The 18,676-nt window shown below is 43.9% G+C and overlaps 1 protein-coding gene and 1 long non-coding RNA gene across 5 annotated transcripts in view; both read left to right on the forward strand.

Annotated features, from left to right (window-relative positions):
* LOC107272413 (ecdysone receptor) overlaps positions 1–16,489 on the forward strand; it is a 30,120-nt gene extending 13,631 nt beyond the window's left edge. Inside the window, exons 1-5 of one of the 4 annotated variants that reach the window (XM_015749561.2) lie at positions 1,363–3,126; positions 10,750–11,123; positions 11,290–11,565; positions 11,714–12,089; positions 12,279–16,489. In XM_015749561.2, coding sequence (XP_015605047.1) covers positions 2,766–3,126; positions 10,750–11,123; positions 11,290–11,565; positions 11,714–12,089; positions 12,279–12,523 — 1,632 coding nt within the window. In that variant the 5' untranslated portion in view covers positions 1,363–2,765 and the 3' untranslated portion in view covers positions 12,524–16,489. Of the gene's footprint in view, positions 1–1,362; positions 3,127–10,749; positions 11,124–11,289; positions 11,566–11,713; positions 12,090–12,278 lie in introns of those variants that run through there. The other 3 variants (XM_015749562.2, XM_025089849.1, XM_025089851.1) reach the window with 3 other exon arrangements.
* Positions 7,507–10,576, forward strand: LOC112495073. The gene is made up of 2 exons (XR_003061257.1): positions 7,507–9,294; positions 10,214–10,576. It is a non-coding gene; the product is annotated as an uncharacterized LOC112495073 (long non-coding RNA).
* Positions 16,490–18,676: the final 2,187 nt, after the last annotated feature.

Consider the following 18,676-nt stretch of genomic DNA (forward strand, 5'->3'; position numbering starts at 1 on the left):
GGCGATTCACTCATTAGTCATTGATAATATAACTAATGAGTCTTCTAAGTATATCCCGCGAGCTTCCCGCTCTTGACACTCGGACGCCCTTTGTTACGCAATCGCTGGCTGTTCTTTCATCCTGCATAACCAGAGTGTATATAAATATACACAAAAACAGTTTCCCGTCGTACATAACCTACAAAGTTGTTCTCACCAACGAAATTCAGTCAGTTTACCAGACAAATTTGATGATGAACAAAATTTGTTTTTTTCTCTCTTTCTATCTGCTACGGTTCATTCCTTTTCGGTACTTTGCAAAAAAAAAGTGGACAAAAGGGGGACAAGGACAAAGAGAGGGTTAGAAAGGAGGACGAGGAAGGGGGAAGAATGCAGGACACCCGGGCTGGCGAGATTCGGTTGCACGGCTAGGATGAAGCTGAACATCTACCTTAGCTGAACAGCCAGATATATATGTATATATAAAACTATGTAGGAAACCGCCATCTATCTGCCTGCTGGCCCCGTTTTCCTGGCCGTGACCCAGCCTCTGCAAAAGCAACCCCCCCAACACCCAAGCACCCTCTGGATCCTATACGAGGCCACATACACAGCAGGGCACACTCTCGTCCGGTGCTTGTATAGGGTGTAACAGGTGGATGACGTCATGCCAGGATGGCTACCCCCACTAGAAGTCTAGAACATCCTGAGTACTGCTGGTGGTGGGTGGTGGTGCTGGCTGCTGCCGCCCCACCACCACACGAACCACCACTGGCCTGCATCTCGATTTTCCTCCCTCGCCGGCAGCATTAAGCGAATCTGGGTCTCGTCGCTTGTGGAACTGTTGCTTGTGTGCAGGCGGCCCAATCGATCCTTTTAGGAACGCGCCATTGCGATCCGGTCTCTGCGTGTCGGAGACTCGAGAAAAACAAGTGGATACGTGGAAAGTCACGGAGTTTCCTATCGGCCTGACACGAGAAGGTTAAACAACGATAGGAGCAGAAAGAGACGTTAGAAGAGAGAAAACGGGGTTGATCCGTGTCAAAGTTGAGATGACGATGAAAGGGTACGCTATAGGTAACAACGATAAAATGTCAAGAATACGATAGATGTCAAAGGTCATGACAGTGACTAAGAGCTGCCCTCGACCGATAATCCTACAGCGAAGAATACCGTTAGTGGTGGTGTAACGTCTTCACGTATGTCCCAAGTGGGTCTCTACTCTAAAACCACTAGAACTTACGTTAACGGTGGAACGGATTGGATTGGATGTGATCGTACCTAGGACGAGGCGGCCTGGTTGTTACTAGCGACCAGGGTGCGCGCTGACAGTGAAAGTCTGAGCGCAGCTTTCGATGCCTCTGCCGAGGAGTTCCTCGTGCCGGCGCGCGGAGGCTCAGTCCGTGACAGACCGTCGTTGCGATAGGATCGTGCGCCGCGCATCCCGTACTGCGCATCATAATCGCAACCGCTCGCTCTCTGTCATCCCAAACGGCTCGCGGATATATGACACTGAGAACGTTCGCTTTTTAAAATCAGTCGGCGCGCACACCGCGTCGCTGCTCGTGCTTTCCGAGTGACGTTGCTTTTCTTGCGAACGTGTATAGCATTGCTTTAGTACATATATATATTTATGTGGTCGTGACCCAGTGCGCTCGGCAGTCTGTGAATAAATGTGCGTCAATCAAAACAACCGATGCTAGTGCGTGAGTGCGTGTTTTACTGTACGCGTAGTCTCTGTCTAATACCATTTCTTCCGCGACACATATTTAGACGCTGACCTAAATCTCATACGTTTGGCAATACCAACAACTGAACGACGTTAATCTTCGCGTACGATAATGCCAACTCGCTCGATGCCGAAAGTGGAACACTCTGACTGATAACGAAACCCTGGCTCTCCGGCTACGTGTTTCGTCTGACCTGGATTTACACATCTCCGATCTACACGCAATTCTTATGCCAGCACAACTACCGGGATCTATCACGTTGAAACCATGAACCTCCATACCTCCCACGGTGCTGCTGCCGGTTAACAATCACTGTGGACGTTCCCTTTTGTGCGATCCTAACCTGGTTTCTACCGGGTACGCGAATCTTTCGGTATATTTGACGTTTTCGTATTTCATTGCGACGGCCCAGGGTGCTCGTGTCTGTTACACTCGACGAAGATGCACCAGGACGATCACGGATACCCTCGTAAAAATTCTTGACAGTGAATCCTAGCTAGTGCGTGTTGTTTCTTTTGTTCGTTCGCGTCAAAGAACTCCTTGTATCTCGGAAACACGTGCTGTCTCTCGTACGTGCATCAAGTCCCGACTGTTTCTAAACTCGACTCGCTCGAGACTGTACTTTGGAGAATAGTGCATTCCTTGTTTTTACATAGAGGATAATTAAAACTTCCTGCCACACCGAAGTTCGATACTCGAGACATTTCTGTGATCTTCATGATCTCGAAGCCAGCACCGATGCATCGACGATACGTTGGATTCAAAAAGGCATTAAGGAACAATCTCAATCTCGAAAGACTTTCTATATCGCGCAGTGTCAATCGACTGCGTTATCATTACCTGTACTTGAAATAAATTCAAGGGTAAAACGTGTTTACACACGCGCATATATCCCTGCATACAAATTGTTCGAAGAAACATTCTTAACGTCGATCCGCACGACTGTCGGACCTTTTTTAAGTCTCGTCGGATCCCGCGAACGATAAACAAGGTTAATCAAGGCGATATATCGTGGATTCGAGAAATCGGCAAGGTACCAAGGTAGAACGGGGTGAAATGCTACAGACTGTGCCGAGGGTTCCCATGGCGGGAGTGAAGCGCCGCTGGGGCGGTAGGATCGGCAGGTTACAGGAATCAAGTCCAGAAGTTTCGAGCAGCGGCGTCCTCTCGCCGCCGCCACATTTTCATTCGTCCGCACCTGAAAATTCTCTACGCACCGAGGACCTTCAGCTGTGGGATTTGGATCTGCATCGCGGACTGCAATCCAATGCCAACGTTAACCAAACTGGCGTCGTCAGCTCTGTGGTTACGACCGCCATTAACACCGTCACAGCAGCTACAACCACGACAAGCACTGCCAATCCTACTGTACTTTCTACTGCAGATCCCACCTCGCCGTGTCCCATCATCATAGAAGGTATTCCATGTGAATGATAACAAAGTGAACGGTGCAATTATAAGTATTAAAATTAATTTGACGAAATTTCAAAAATCAATTACGACCGACGGCACTCGCTACGTAACTACGTAACTTTCGTCGATATTGCGCTCGTTAATTTTTTGGCAACAACGAAAATTCTCCGTTTCCGTTCTTACTGACATTTAACGCGAAGAACCGAGTGAATGTCAGCTGCGAGCGGGTCGCCCACCTTTAAAGGTCGTTTATCGTTTCACACGACTACTAAAATGTCTGACTACGCCGGGGGATCTTCTGGTTGGCTAGTTATACTCTTTTTTTTTTTTGTTCTGTACGCGCATCAACGTTCGCAGTAACTCGGACGGGACCGACCTTGGTCGCAATCGAACGATCGGATCGACGCTCTGCTCTTGAGAGCCAAATCATTTTTATTCCTCTTCGTCGAAAGATCGACTATCTCTTGGACGCTCGTGAAATAAGAGGCGGGTGTTCTTATCCAGCGTTCGTACACCTCTACGGTTTTATGCGGTTTATGTTAATCTCTAGCAACTGGAAGCGTTAACGGCCTCGTTGACTTTATTTCTTTTCGTATTTCGTCGACCCACATGATGCATAAGGAACCTCGCGAATATAAATGAATTGCGTAGTCGACAACTGCGCTATGAGAATTCGTCGATTTCAACGAGCTCTTGCCAATCTGAGCATATTTTTAAAACAGCCGATTGAGCTTTATTTTTTAATTTTTTTTTTTTTCCTCTATACCGAAACAAAATCGTGCAATAAGAATTTTGTGTTGGTATCCGAGTTACACAATCCTGGTGCTGTTATTATCGTGTATCGCGACAAGGGCGATGTTGATTCGGCAAATTTGAGCTCGGATTGGTCTTTGAGTATGGTTTGAAAATTCGGTACAAGGATATTATAGGGATCTTACGATTAGGTATGTTCACGTTCTATAGACGTTCAATTATATGTGATGTTCGAGTTAGCTACGATGGGCCTTATCCTTTGCCCGATTAAGCCTATGCGAGATGATTATTCGGGAGCTCGAGTTACATTGGTGTTTCTTGGAATAAATTGGCGAATATTGTTATTTTGGAAGGTTAAAGTTTCAAGGCCAATTAGATTGATATTCGCGAGAGGAAGTATTACGTGAAATCTTTATTGGTCGGGGAGTATACAACGTAAATATTGCCCAGCCGCGATAAAAGACGAATGAGACTCCGATAAGAATAGAGAAACTATTTTGACCGATTCTTTCAGCTAGTGAATTATTTAATGCTGGACAAATAAATTTCTAGGAACATTTTACTTTCGAGGAATGGCCAAATGTTATTAAATTTTAAAAAAAATGTAACGTTGCAACATCAATCGTTGGGACGTCCAGAAAGGAAGCCTCGCGGATATTCTTGCCTCCTCGAAATCCAAGAAATAATTACTCAATATCAGTTTCTAACTGGACCCTCTTACCTTTTCGAAATTCGTATCCACAAGAAAGTGGTTCTTCGAATATGTGCTTACGTAAGACTGTGATTAAATTTTGTCATGTGCTATATCAAAATCCACTTACAAAGCCGATACAGTAATAATCACTGATAATGTAAATATTGCATGTGCAAGAATCGTAAATTAATTATATTGCCGTTAGAGTCTATAATTTTATATACCGATCGATCATTAAAATGAAAATTAGAAACTTGATACTTACGTAACCTTTTTCCCCGGGGTTAACGAATGTAAATAACTGCAGTTGCGGTCGAGCGATTTAAAAAAGTCGACACCTTTCTCTCCCTAACTCGCGCAATGTCGTTGCTTCTTCGTTACGCCGTCTGACGACGAAAGGGAATTCGGCAGGGTGTGTTTATATATATATATATATATATATATATATATATATATATATATATATATATAACACTGTGAAATTCCACTGTCTTATAAAAAATGAGTTACGCCCGATGCATCTTTGCGTCGTTCGTTCGCTGCATTTCTCGCGATAGGCAGCTCCGATGCGTCAGCCAGGCCTTGGCGCAATATGCGCAGCGCTCTTAACAGGAGTTGATTGAACCGTCTCCCGGGTCCCTGTCGTTCAAGGTCTCGCCGTGCACAGAAGACCCGGGACCGTTTACTTGCAATCGGTAACAGGTCCGAAGTTGCCGATTTTTCAAATCAGTCAAAGCAAGGAAGAGGCGATCGGACGAAAACGAAACGGAGGAATGCGAACGATCGACGAAGACAACAAGCGGTTGTTATTCGAAATGATAATTTTTTAAGTGCACGAGATAAAGATCGCTTGTTTATTTTTTATTTTTTTTTTTTTTTTATTCAACAGTAACATACCCGTTATCTTCAATCTTCGCTACGAACGATCGGGGTGTCGCTGATTAAAGGGTCTCGCGTGCTATTGACTTTGCGATAGTGACTGTGCGGTAATTCTTCTTCGTCACTTTGGACTTTCGAATTATTAGGACACCGGATATAAGACCGTTAGATAAACCCTCGGCTATACCAAGTTCCAACTTCTTGCCGCCGCGGCTGTGTATAAGTTTTGACAACAAGGCTCTCGCCACTGCTCTCTGTGAAATTGGCAGTGTCGTCGTTGCCATGGCTACTAGCGAATGTTTCCTCTCCCATAGGCCTCGCTCTGTCTCTCTCTCACGCGTGGTTGGGTTTTCGACGCGCAGTCAAGCTGAGGTCAGTAGGTCACTCTCACTCGCGAGAATTCCAGTCGATTCCACTGGCGTTGACAGCCATAACGGACGCATGGGACGATTCGAAGTTTTACGAAGGACCGATCGTTTAGCGAAATTAATTATCTCAGGTCAAATGTAAGTTTTTTTTTTTTTTTTGAATTTTAAATTTTATGCTTGTATATGTATATATCATTTTTTTTTTCATCGCTTACTTAACCTCTGGACTTACGTCGATCAAGGGTCGTACGTTCCTTTCAACCCAACCTCCTCCTGGTCGAAGGAAACGAAAATCGATTCGCGAGTTAAAGGCAATTTTCGACTGGTAATTATTTTACGAGAAAAGAGTCCCAAAGTAGGTCATTGTCGGCGACTACGTGTCACGTGCGTGACTTCCAATAGTTTCTCTTCGTGTAAATCAGCCGCAAACGCTTCCTTGCCGAATGACTCAAGAAACGCGTCGTTTCTGCACCGATGAAATCGCTCGTGAGTTAGCGAAACACAGCGAATAGACGAATACTTGAATATTTAATATCAATATATGTATATATGTATATGTATATAACGAGTCGATTTTCGTCAGTTAAACACGTGTCATGCTTAAGGATAACGTGCAAATCATTACAACCGATATTATACAGAGTTTCGAAATCTTGTCTAAAAGTTCATATGAGTCGCTGGAAGCTGTTTTATTATTTTTGGTCTCATACAAGTTTTTTTTTTTTTCCCCGGCAGATCAATCTCAGAAAAGTTTTCCAAGGCATTTTACAAAGATGCCTACTGGCAGGGATTTACCTTTGATGTACCTGTTACATTCGAACGATCCTTGAAAAATATGCAGCCATTACGAACTCCTTTCAAAGGAGTCTGCATTGATACAAAGTAGCTTCGTAGTAACTTTCAGTAGCGAAAGCATCCGGCGGGAGATATAATAAGGTAATAACATAAAGGGTGTTAGGTTTGCTGTATGTAGAAAAAATAATTTTTTCTTTCTTCGTTGCATTTCAAAGCGAACCTCCTGTCCAAGACACCTGGATCTTCGTTATGTTGAGGGAGAAACGCGTTTCAGGCGCGTACGACGCTGAATCGATGTAAAATCTAACGATCCGTTTCGCGCATCGTCACTCTGTATTTGAGTGTCGCCTAAAGATAAGCGAATATCTCAGTTTTTTATGCGTTACAATGTAAAATTTATTTTTACCAGGGTTAAAACCCACCAAAGTATATAGAACACGTGTTTATCGTTCAAAGCCACAGCACTAGCTGTGCATATATTTATCAAATGGACCACAGTCACACTTTAGACGACATTCCGAAATTCATATCTGTCAGTACGATGCAATTTAAATTTGAAAATATATTTAGTATAAAACTAAAAATTTCTTGTAGGAGAATCAAGAGACGCTGGTTGCGGAGAGTCGGGTAATATTTGATTGAAAAAAATAAAAAATTAATTATGTAGTTACTTTAGGACCACCGTGTATATCACACTCGATAATCCCAATAAAAAGGACAGTCTCGCCGAGCACGGTTGCACCGTGAATATTTTTTCAAAGAAATTTCCACTTCCGACGAGCAAACACAAAAATCCATTGCACTTGTTATCAATGATTTATTTTATCAACGGCGAGAGCGATTACATCAGTTATCCGTAATCAAATATTAATAGCCAGTCTTGGTCGATCGATCGCGCATTCACATTCTACGTCGACATACCGATAACTTCGATTTCGCTTTTGCTCGTGCTCTCGTGTCCCGAATGTGAATCATTCGTCCCGGCTCGTAATGTAGAACGGACTTTCAAGCGATCGAGCGACTCTCGGTCGAACGAGAGAGATAAGTGCACGGTCGACGTAGGAGGAAGATGGCGAGCGAGAAAGAGGAGAGCGCAAGCCTGCAAACGAGTGGGACGTAGATATACGAGGCGAAGCGAAGTCAAGTGAGACACCGTGCTCTGTAGTGTCTTGCAATGCCATGAGGATGGTGGATGATGTTAGTGGGATAAAGCGAAGTGAAGGCACGCCATTCTCCGTATGCGGGTACGTTAGCAGCGTTGCGCGCTGGCGGGCAAGGCCAGGGCTGACTGGTCATTTTCTTGCGCAACTCTCCGGCAGCCGTGTACCGTGGGTAGAGGGCCGAGACTAATGTAGGAATGGAATAACAACATCTCGGGCTGCTTCGCACTTTTACCAGAGCGGCGCTGCGATCGGTTACTTCTTACAACTTTGTGCCATTCGGATTTAACGTACAATAATTCTTATATCCCTTCGAAAGCCATCTGACTATGACTCCCCGACTCTTTGGGAATGCTATATGTAGGGAACGGGAATTCTGGGTAGAACGTCACGCTCGTACGGGATTACGTATGGGACGAGGCATCTAGTATAGGTTATGTTCGTAGCCACGCGGATAATCGCGTTATAGATTCCTCCCGTGTGCTTTACTAGAGTGAATTACTGTTGTCGTCGATTTTTTTTAACCAGGGTGGACCGCAAGTATCGCTCGACGTGGTATATGGATATACGCGATGAGGTAAACACCGCGATGACGGTAACGAAGGAGATCGGATCTTGACCCCGTCGTCACATTAGGGTCAGGGTCGTCTGTACGGTGGTAAAATTCCTTGTAATTACGATCACGCGAAGCAACAAGCTCTTTTTCCCTTGTTTGAGTCTGATCTAAGGTCAGAACGATCGTAGCGTCGCTGAATATAAAACTCATGGCGTATCATGGCTGACGCAATCATCCCGTGTCTCGATGCACGGACACGTTTTCTCAGCTGGGTGGAAAAAATTGTAATTCAACATTCGATGCCTGCCGACGCCTCGTACAGCTTGCTCGTTTGTTATGTATCTGAGAAACTAGAAATTATACGAGTGACTCGTGGTGTCTCATGGTTAAATAACTTTTTTGAAGGCGTCTCGACGTCTGAATAGGGTCTCGGTAAATCGTGAGGGAGCGAATATCAGCCTGTGCTCCACTGGCCAACTATTCGTATTGACGGAAGCCACGTAGCTCGCGAGAGTAGTGACGCATCTCTGGGATGCTCGAGAGATTTCAATGGCTGGTGGAGAATCGCAAATTAACTGAGTAGGACGTCGCGACGCTTGCCTCCTGTGCCGGCAGCGTTGAACTCTCTCTATCGGTGCGATACGCGACACACGAGCGGGAAATTGAAGTCTCGATCTAATAGTTCGGAATTTTGACGTCCGCGGCGCTGCAGTAGCGCATGGCGCTGCGCGTTAAGGTGCCTCGTGATTGTCGAACAGTGTCCCGTACGCTGACTCCCTGGCTCGCTGGCCTGTTTTACCTTCTCCTCTTCGTCTCGCAACTCGAGAGAGTCCGCGTGGCTCGCGGTTAGGTAAGAAGGAACGAGAAAGATGGAGATACGCGCCAGAGTCAAGGCCGCTCAGTGCTCCGGCTTCACGCTACTAACCAACAAGGAAACCTGCGCTGTCCGCGACTCACCTTAAGCCTCGTAAGTCTTGTCGTTTCTTGCACCGAATCACCGGGAGCTACTACACGTTGCGAAAACATTTATCCTGGAACACTGAGACACTGACCGGGCTAGGTGGTCACTCGGTTATTACACTGCGTCTTGCATCGAGCCTTTCGCTACTGCCGTTTCACGTCTCCTGTCTCGCTTCGGCTGTGCGTCTTCTCTTTCTTATTGATGATCCTCTTCTACCGGCAGCCATTTGCAGGGAACGTGTTTCAGGTTTTTTCCTTCATATTCTCGTTTCTAATTCCGTGACTCGAATTGGTATAGTCACTGGTTTTCTTTGCTTTAATTTTTATTTTGTTTATGCTTTACTTCATCCGTGGTACTCGAGATACTGGAATTGTGCTATTGGCGTATTTCTTAGCTTTGGCATACCCGAATCGATCCTGGTCGATCGATCCTCTCGATGGGTAATTGGATTAGTCGAAAACGATATTATTTATCTATCTCTCCATACGATTGACACTTTACCGAATGTTACAGTTCTTCGTTATCTTAGTTGGAAAGAAATTCGCTTCGGCTTACTTTCGTTACTCTTGTTTATTTCGAGATACCTAGCGGAGTGGCTGCGTGCCCACGGTTTTTCGGCACTTTCTCCAAAGAAATGCTTTCGTGCGCGGAACGCTATCTCGAAAATTTTCATGTTCGCCAGAAATATTTTCTTTTGCTTTTATTTGGGTTATATATACATATACGTCACGAGGAAGAAAAATGTAATTGCAGAACAAAGCATGGGTTTATTTCTATTTTTTGCCTGCGAGGAAGCAAAGTTTTTCTGTGACGAACCAATTATGAGTTGCGTGATATATTTTTTTTTTTAATTTACGATTTTCGAACGTCTAGTTGATTTTTTTTTAAATCCTTCAAAAGTTGAATTCAACTTTCTATGCTGTAGAAGAAAAAAAATTGTATACGTGTCAACCTACAAAATTACCATTGACATGAGCAACGGCGATTGAGAAACACTGTTCTCCGACACACGCTCCACTTGGCCCTCGATACACCATGTACTTTCACCGACCATGACTGCTCCACACGTTCTACTCTAGGAGTTTAACGGATAAAAGGGTTAATGGAGAATCACGAAAGTGCCGCCACTGTCACAGTCGCTGTCATTCTTGGTGGCAATTACCAGATTTAGGTGCAGAGACATATACCGAAATGAAACCGAATATTACCGAGGAGTTCCCACTAACATGAATGAAAAACAGTTCTAATTTACATATAATCAATAAAAAAGATATATACGTCAGCATAACCCAATTTACAATGAAATTAAAGTGAACATCCTGTCCCCCATGAATATTGACCATTTTATTAAGAAGTATATTACTTCGAAGCAGGTATACGTGCAAAATGAATTTTTCTAAAATTTTGTTTTCGACAATACCCGTACAACGCTTAACTATATAATATTTGTAATTGTTTCAGGAAGGGACGATCTGTCACCGCCAAGCTCGTTAAACGGCTACAGTGCAGACAGTTGCGATGCGAAGAAGAAAAAGGGCCCGACGCCACGGCAGCAGGAGGAACTGTGCCTGGTGTGCGGGGACCGAGCCTCCGGTTACCACTATAACGCCCTGACGTGCGAAGGGTGTAAGGGCTTCTTTCGAAGAAGCATCACCAAGAACGCAGTGTACCAGTGCAAGTACGGTAACAACTGCGAGATCGACATGTACATGCGTCGCAAGTGCCAGGAGTGCCGGTTGAAGAAATGTCTAACGGTGGGCATGCGACCAGAGTGCGTGGTACCGGAATACCAGTGTGCCGTGAAACGCAAAGAGAAGAAGGCCCAGAAGGTAGGGGTAAGGACGTCGCTTTAAACAAAATTTTCTTATCAATCCGGAGATGGCAGTTGAGACTTGAAAAAATAATATTCATTAACCATCTGCCACGCCGGATACGACCGAGTCGTCAAAGACGAATCAGAGTGAGGATAATGGTGGTATTAATTTATTTGTCTATTTTTAGGAGAAAGATAAACCAAACAGTACAACGATGAACGGGTCACCCGGTGGTTTGACCGGAATGGCCGCGGATCAGACGGGGGTGAAAATGGAGCCTGCAGAAGCCGAATCCTTATCGATGTCGGGAAGCAGCAGTGGTAGCGGAGCTGGCACTGGGACTCTGGCCTCCCACAACGGCGTCAAACTCGTCAGTCCTGAGCAGGAGGAGCTTATACATAGGCTCGTTTACTTCCAGAATGAGTACGAGCAACCCAGTGAAGAGGATCTCCAACGGATCACGGTGAGGCTCTAAGATTCAGTATTATGGTAGAATTAGAAGTTTAGCGAATGAGCTTGCAGCTGGTACACGGCATGAGACCGGTGATTCCGTAGGTTTATTAGGGTTTTCTAATTGGTGCAAAGCGTCATAACCGATATTATTCTTCTAGAATCAACCGAATGACGAAGAGGAGCCGAGTGACCTTAGGTTTAGGCACATCACCGAGATCACGATACTAACTGTCCAGCTGATCGTGGAGTTCGCTAAAAGGTTACCGGGCTTCGATAAACTCCTCAGGGAAGATCAGATTGCCCTGCTGAAGGCGTGCTCGAGCGAGGTCATGATGTTCAGGATGGCACGTAAATACGACGTGCAGTCCGACAGTATCATCTTCGCGAATAATCAGCTTTATACCCGCGACAGCTATAGCCTAGCCGGTTTGGGCGAGACGATCGAGGACCTTCTACAGTTCTGTCGACAGATGTACGCCATGAAGGTTAACAATGCCGAATACGCTCTGCTGACGGCCATCGTCATATTCTCAGGTATTACGTTTTAACTTGCATTCTCTTTACGTCTTCTCTCTGTGATCGTCGCGAGTAACGAGTCAGGAGCGAGGAAACTGTCGTCTGAAGAATAAATATTTTCAAGCTTTAAAATACGAGATGGTCATAATGATCTTTTATGAAAAAAAATTGATAAATTGTCATTAATTGAAGTATTGTTCTTAACAGAGAGGCCGAATCTACTGGAAGGCTGGAAAGTGGAGAAGATCCAAGAGATCTACCTCGAGGCCCTTAAAGCTTACGTGGAAAATCGACGAAAGCCTAAATCGGGTATGATCTTCGCGAAGTTACTCTCGGTCCTGACGGAGCTGCGCACCCTGGGCACAAAGAACAGCGAGTTGTGCTTCAGCCTGAAACTCAAGAACAAGAAGCTGCCTCCCTTCCTCGCGGAGATCTGGGACGTGGTCTCCTAGTTTACCTTCGCCGCTTCGAGTTGTCGTCGGCTAAAGTATGTGTCACACGGCGCTTGTGACTTTTATACTAGTGCACCACTATGCCACTGCCTCCGCTTGTCGTTGCCCCAACGAAAATACGACTCATACGGCGAGTCCCTCACTTTCGTTGGGGTTGGCTTTCTTTTTCTCGTCGAGCGATAACGACCGACAGCAAGGACGGAAGGAATATAAAAAGGCGTAAACGCGATCGGCATGATCGGTTACGTGAAAAGCAGTGGCGAGGCACGCAGGCTGTGATACGTAGAGACAGTACAGAGACTATAAGGAGCTATACTTATATTACTGTATCTCCTCCTTGGCTACCCCTGATATCGATATGTAAATGTAATGTATATGTGTAAGGCGTACATAAGGAAAACGAGACAGTGTGACTGTGAGACGAGACCAGAGGGTACGAAAGCAAGGGGAAAGAAAAGAGTATATGGTGATGTAAAGAAAGGATGCGCGAAACGAAGCCGAAGAAGAACCGAGAGAGAGAGAGCGTATGCAAGCAGATGGTTAGGACTGCGTATGAGCACTGTTGAGCAGTGCGTTTGAGAGGATACGAGCGCGAATATTGATATACATAATAATACGATAGAGTCTATATCACACACATAGCATAATAATATATTGCTAGTATGTACATTGTTTATACGAGCGTGCGAAGTAATGAGAAAGATCGAGATATATCGAGGCGCTGCGCAAATTGTGAATTTGAATAATCGAGAATAGAAAAGATATATAGAGTGAGAGTACGTATACCAGAGAACAATACATAGACCGGATAGGGCGGAAGAGGGAAAGAGAAATTCAAAGGAGAGGATTTAAGAGCGAGAGGTATGGAAGAAGAGAGAATATCGTTGTAGAATGTAGAAACGTAAGTATGTAAGTAAGCGAGGCTAGAAGGTAGTAGGTTGTAGTCAGTCAGCTAGGCTAGGTGACCGAGTCAAGTGCAAAGCCCTGTGCCTTCAGCAGCGGACATCGGCTCACCGACAAACGAAAACATGAAATTTAACCGTCCGTTTTAATTTTTTAATAAAATCAACAAAATCGTAAAATATAAATTTGAAAAGTTCATAAGATAACATTATTCTTAGGAGAAGGAGGCGGAGAAGGAGGAGCAAAAGAGGTGGGTGGGTAGGGTAAAGGATTAGGATGGATATAGGAGGGTTGGGATAGGGGTGTGAAAAAAAAAGACGGATCGGTTCAGCACAAATTGTAATTATTAATATATCAAGGCATAACAGTCGTAGCAGTAGTGCTACGTTGACAGTGAAGAGTGCAAGTGACCTACGACAGATACGAAGTTAAAGGCAGGCAGGTAGGCAGTGAGATAACGAATAACAGCGGGAAGTGAGAGCGAGAGAGGGGGGGGGGAAGAGTGTGCCTGTGACATAAAAATGGCAAAGATACAGCAGGAGGGAAGGAGATAAAAAAAAGTAGCGGGATGAACGAAGATGAGAAAGTATTTGACTGGACACAACACGTGAGTTCTGCTTGAGGGCTCATCCGATAAGTTTAGCATAAAAAGAAAGGTCAACTCGATCGCTGAAGAAGCGAGAGCGCAGCAACCATACCGAATTATCGAACCGTGTTGATGTCTGTAATCAAGGTCATATAAGGTAAAAAAAAAAAAGATTCTCGATGTTGTAACACTGTAACTCTATGCTATTAACTGATGTATGCAGCTGTATTCCGTAGTAAGTACCAACGAGTAATACGTCATAATTCACATAACGTGTATAACATAATGTGTAAAATCATACGGCGCCGCTGTTCAGCTGACGTATCCCGGGAGCGAGAGAGAATTGTTGCGTGAGGGATCAGCGGATATGGAAGAGTAAAATATTACAAGGGGAAAGGAGCCGACAGTAGCAGAGGAGGAGGCAGAGAAAGCAATGGGGGTGGGAATAGCAACGAAAGCAGATGAAGTAAAGAAAGTGAGGGGCGAGCAATAAGAGGGTTTAATTAAGAGCAATCGGGGGATACACGTAGACGACACGGGATAGAGATCGAACGAGGAGGGAAAAAAAAAAAACCATTAACAATTGTAATGGCCGACGTCCAACGTTGCGCCAAGACTATCATCGCATCGTTTCGTATACTTATCGTCATTAATGGTAAACGTAATTGCGGCATGTCCTTTTACATTGTTTTGTCGGCCCCCGCCGTCCCGACGCCGCCCGAGTAAAGGCGGATCTCGCAATGTTCGATATAAAACCCCGTCGCGCGGCAATTACGGCCGACTTAAAAATGCGCCCGAAAGTGGCGGCACTGGGGCGGTCGCGGGTCCAAATCCGGATTAGAAGGAGAACTAACTACGTAACGCCGCAAGGCAGACACTGCCACACCACAGAGTGAACGCGTGAACACCATGATACCGCTATAGATGAAGAAGAAAAAAAAGAAAAAAAGAAAAGAAAAGAAAAGAAAACATTTGTAAAACATCACAGAACCACTATCACCTCGACCGCCATTTAACCACCACCGCCGTCACCTCCTTCGCCATCTTTACAACAGTCACCGCAGCATACCTCATGTACTTCTAGATCTACATAAAAGTCATCTTGTAGTACAACTGTACTGTGCATGTAAATCTACGTTTACTGGACTCAGCAATTATAAATACGAGAGTGTAACGAATAACGCGTACCGCCATTTGCCTAGGCTTTTCTTTCGTGCCTGTATAAAGAAGGGCTACCCAGTAAACGTGGCTCGCATTAAGTCCTCGTAATCATAAAACGACATAGTACGTATTATATTATTCCGCATACGAAATGCATTCATACACTTTACTCTTTAACCCACGTAGCTCTCAATCAGTGTTTATTCGAATGGCCGAACCCGGTGATCCCAGGCGTCTCAAACCACGTGACACGTCATCGTCCTTCTTAAACACGAAACGACTATTCATTTATCTCTCTTGCGCGTGCGCAGTCCCACACTTCCACGTAACACACAGAACACACGAGCGCGCCTTAAGAAGGTACAATTCGCGTGAAAACGGCTTTACGAAAGGAAAGAAAGAAAAATATGATAAAGAACAAAATTTAATGAATTCAGAATCGGATACGGTCGGATCATTGTAATTGGATTTAGATTGAAAAATTAAACGTCAGGACGCATCTCCATGAATTGTCGCGGATCGTCGACGGCAGGCTAGCCTGTTTAGTCTCATCTCGCAACACGGACTCGGAGATTCGTTGATCTGCTGTCAATATTACTACATCTCGTCTCTTTCGCATAAATTCAAATAAGACCTCAGCGCGGAGCAGTAACGTAGCATTCATTCTTCGCTTACTCGCAACTTTACGTGAAATACGGAGCGAGCGTCTCATGTGTATACATGAGGAATTGAGACGAGAATAAGAAATTTGGAAAAAGTGGGGCGGTGGGGGAGGGAGGGGGAGGGGTTTGACAAAAATTAAGGAAGATAGAAAAATACATTTTTAGCAGCCTTACAAAACGTTAATTAGTTCGAATCACGCGTTCATTTGTGTCGTTCAGTTAAAAGAAAGACGGATGATCGAAGCAAAAATATTATTATATAAAAAAAAAAAAAAAAAATAAATCGCGATTCTACGATCACTGCCAAGGGCGTTACTGTTGACGTCGAGTTTCGCTGTCTAATAGGTGTTGTCGTCATCTTGAACCGCGCTCAATGGCGTCAGCGCCGGGGACATTGTTCATAATACTGCCAGTGTAGAGTCAAGTCTCTGTTTTTCAAACTATAATACTCTCTCCGACTACAATTCGTCTTCGCGGATCTGTCTAACCCTAATTGTCCGAGTGTTTCGGTCCATTTGCCTGTTTGCTTGTTCTCTCTTGGCTGCCTGTCGTTTGTTTGTCTCTTATATGTTTCTGTCTGTCTGTCTGTCCGATCGATTGTCTGTTCCGTAGTTGACAATTATTCCGCAATCATAAAAAAAAAAAAAAAAAAAAGGGAAATCCAATCAATTATCTCTACGATAGGAATTCACTTGAATTTTTTTTTTGTTTTTTCCATTATTCTACTTCTTCCTCACCTGCCGTCGTCGCGTCTGCACTTTTCGATTTTACACTCGTTATTATGTAACAAAAAAAAAATCCTACACTCGCGATTATGCAATTACACTAAAAGTAATACACACACACACACACCACACACGGCACAGCGTGCGCCTTTTTTTTTGTTTTAATTAAGAAGTGTGTCTCGTCTCTAGTAATTATTACTTGTATTAAATCGAAATTAATATTAAAAGACAAGCAAGATAAGCGCTAATTACGAAATGATAAGAAAGGAGCGAGCGAAGCTTGTGGATAAATAGATAGTTAGACGATGATAATTAATTATTTCGGATATCGTTGTTCGCGTTCAGTGACCGAGAGAGAGAGAGAGAGAGATAACGCGTGTGTCTGTGCGTGAGAGTGCGAGAGAGAGAGTGAGTGCGAGCGAGAAAAAAATTATTTAAAAACGAAAACAATTGAAGGAGACGATTGAAGGAAACGAACAAAAGTGACGCACGAGTAGTTGAGACAAAATGAAAATGAAGTAAGGAAAAGTTGGCGGGAATTACGATTGGTGCTTTGGAATATTAGACTGAATTGTTGTACATTTAAAAGGGAGTTTACTCCCGCTAATTGGTAAAATTATTTCTATCGGAAACGTTTTATATACACTAGGCACACACAAACACTCTTTATAATTAGGTTCCTTTCGAGAGAGAGAGCTGCGCTGTGCACTCGTCCTGTTACGTAACGCGGACGTAACGGGCGAAGGAGCGTGTGTACATCAATATTATATTCTAACGATTAGTAATTGAAATAATATACAATAATTTTAACGAGTATTAAAGGTTTTAAGTAAGCGATAAAAGAAGCTGCAATGTATTTGACATTTGATATGATATGAGAACAGTCTCGAGGCGAGGCATAGACTGACTGAGAGTAGAGATTCTCGTGGTGCACGATTTAAAAAGGAAAAATTTGACAAAAAAAAATATTATATATATATAAACAAGTACCGTCTCCTTTTGCGTAATGTATTCACTACGCAAACTTTTCACTGCTCTCGTTGGCTGCCCCGACTTCTACTCTCTGTATTGTCGCGAGCACGTGCTCTATTTGTCTATCGTGTAATAATACGTATGCAGGAATTGTATCGAGGGTACGTTCGAAAAAGAGACGTCTGGAAAAATTATTCTCTTATTCTAGGAGACGATTGGTTGTCGCTTATTGTTATTTTTTTTTTCTCAAATCGACAACGCCAAATGTGATAGCGCCGGAATTTTTTAAAATTGGTCTCTTTATTAATTTTCTTTACCCAAGTCGATGTGTATGCTCGTTCTGTAAATTTTTGCTGATATTTCAAAAGAGGCGAATTTCGCCGCGGGGTTCTTTTGTGCGTTTCTTCATCTCAGGTAGGGGAACTCGAATTTGATAGCGGGAACGAGAGCAGTGATAAGACACGAGTATCGAGTAATAATCGATTTAACAGGAGCGATTGGGAGAATGAGAGGAATAATTATCTCGGGATGTATATATGGTAGGAACGAAAGAGAAAAGTGGGGAAAATGGACGTGACGATGGAAAAGCGATGAGATTTGAATTAACGTTGAGGGATGACGATGAGGGAATGGTAGATGAATCTAGATAGAGAATGTGTCAAGCTGATGTTGTATACATACGGATCGCGTGGTAAAAAGTAATTGAGATGACAGTTGGAAATTGGAAAATGATAGAGAGAGAGAGAGAGAGAGAGAGAGAGAGAGAGAGACCGACCGCTTACCGAAAAATAAATAAAAATCTTTTTAATTAATAACTGGATCGCCATTGTTAGCTACTCGAAGAAGATACGTAGATATCCTTGGCCATGGCGATCGTGGCGCCCGGCGTCCTACCGAACCTGGCCCCCAATATTACCTAAGAGAAGAACCGTGACGCACGTTCAGAGCGATAATACCAGAATGCCGGAATGATCCTTCAGTGGAAAATACATAACTAAACTATTTCCCTATATCCCGCTGGAACACGAAGGTGTTTCTAAAGAGAATGTTCCTATACATCGTAATGGTAATCTATAGAGCTCTAACGATAAGTTATACGTGTTTACTCTACATAGCCTATATTCATACGATATTTTTCTTACGC

The sequence above is a fragment of the Cephus cinctus genome, unplaced genomic scaffold (assembly GCF_000341935.2).
Source record: "Cephus cinctus unplaced genomic scaffold, Ccin1 Ccin1_scaffold1184, whole genome shotgun sequence".
Lineage (NCBI taxonomy): Eukaryota > Metazoa > Arthropoda > Insecta > Hymenoptera > Cephidae > Cephus > Cephus cinctus.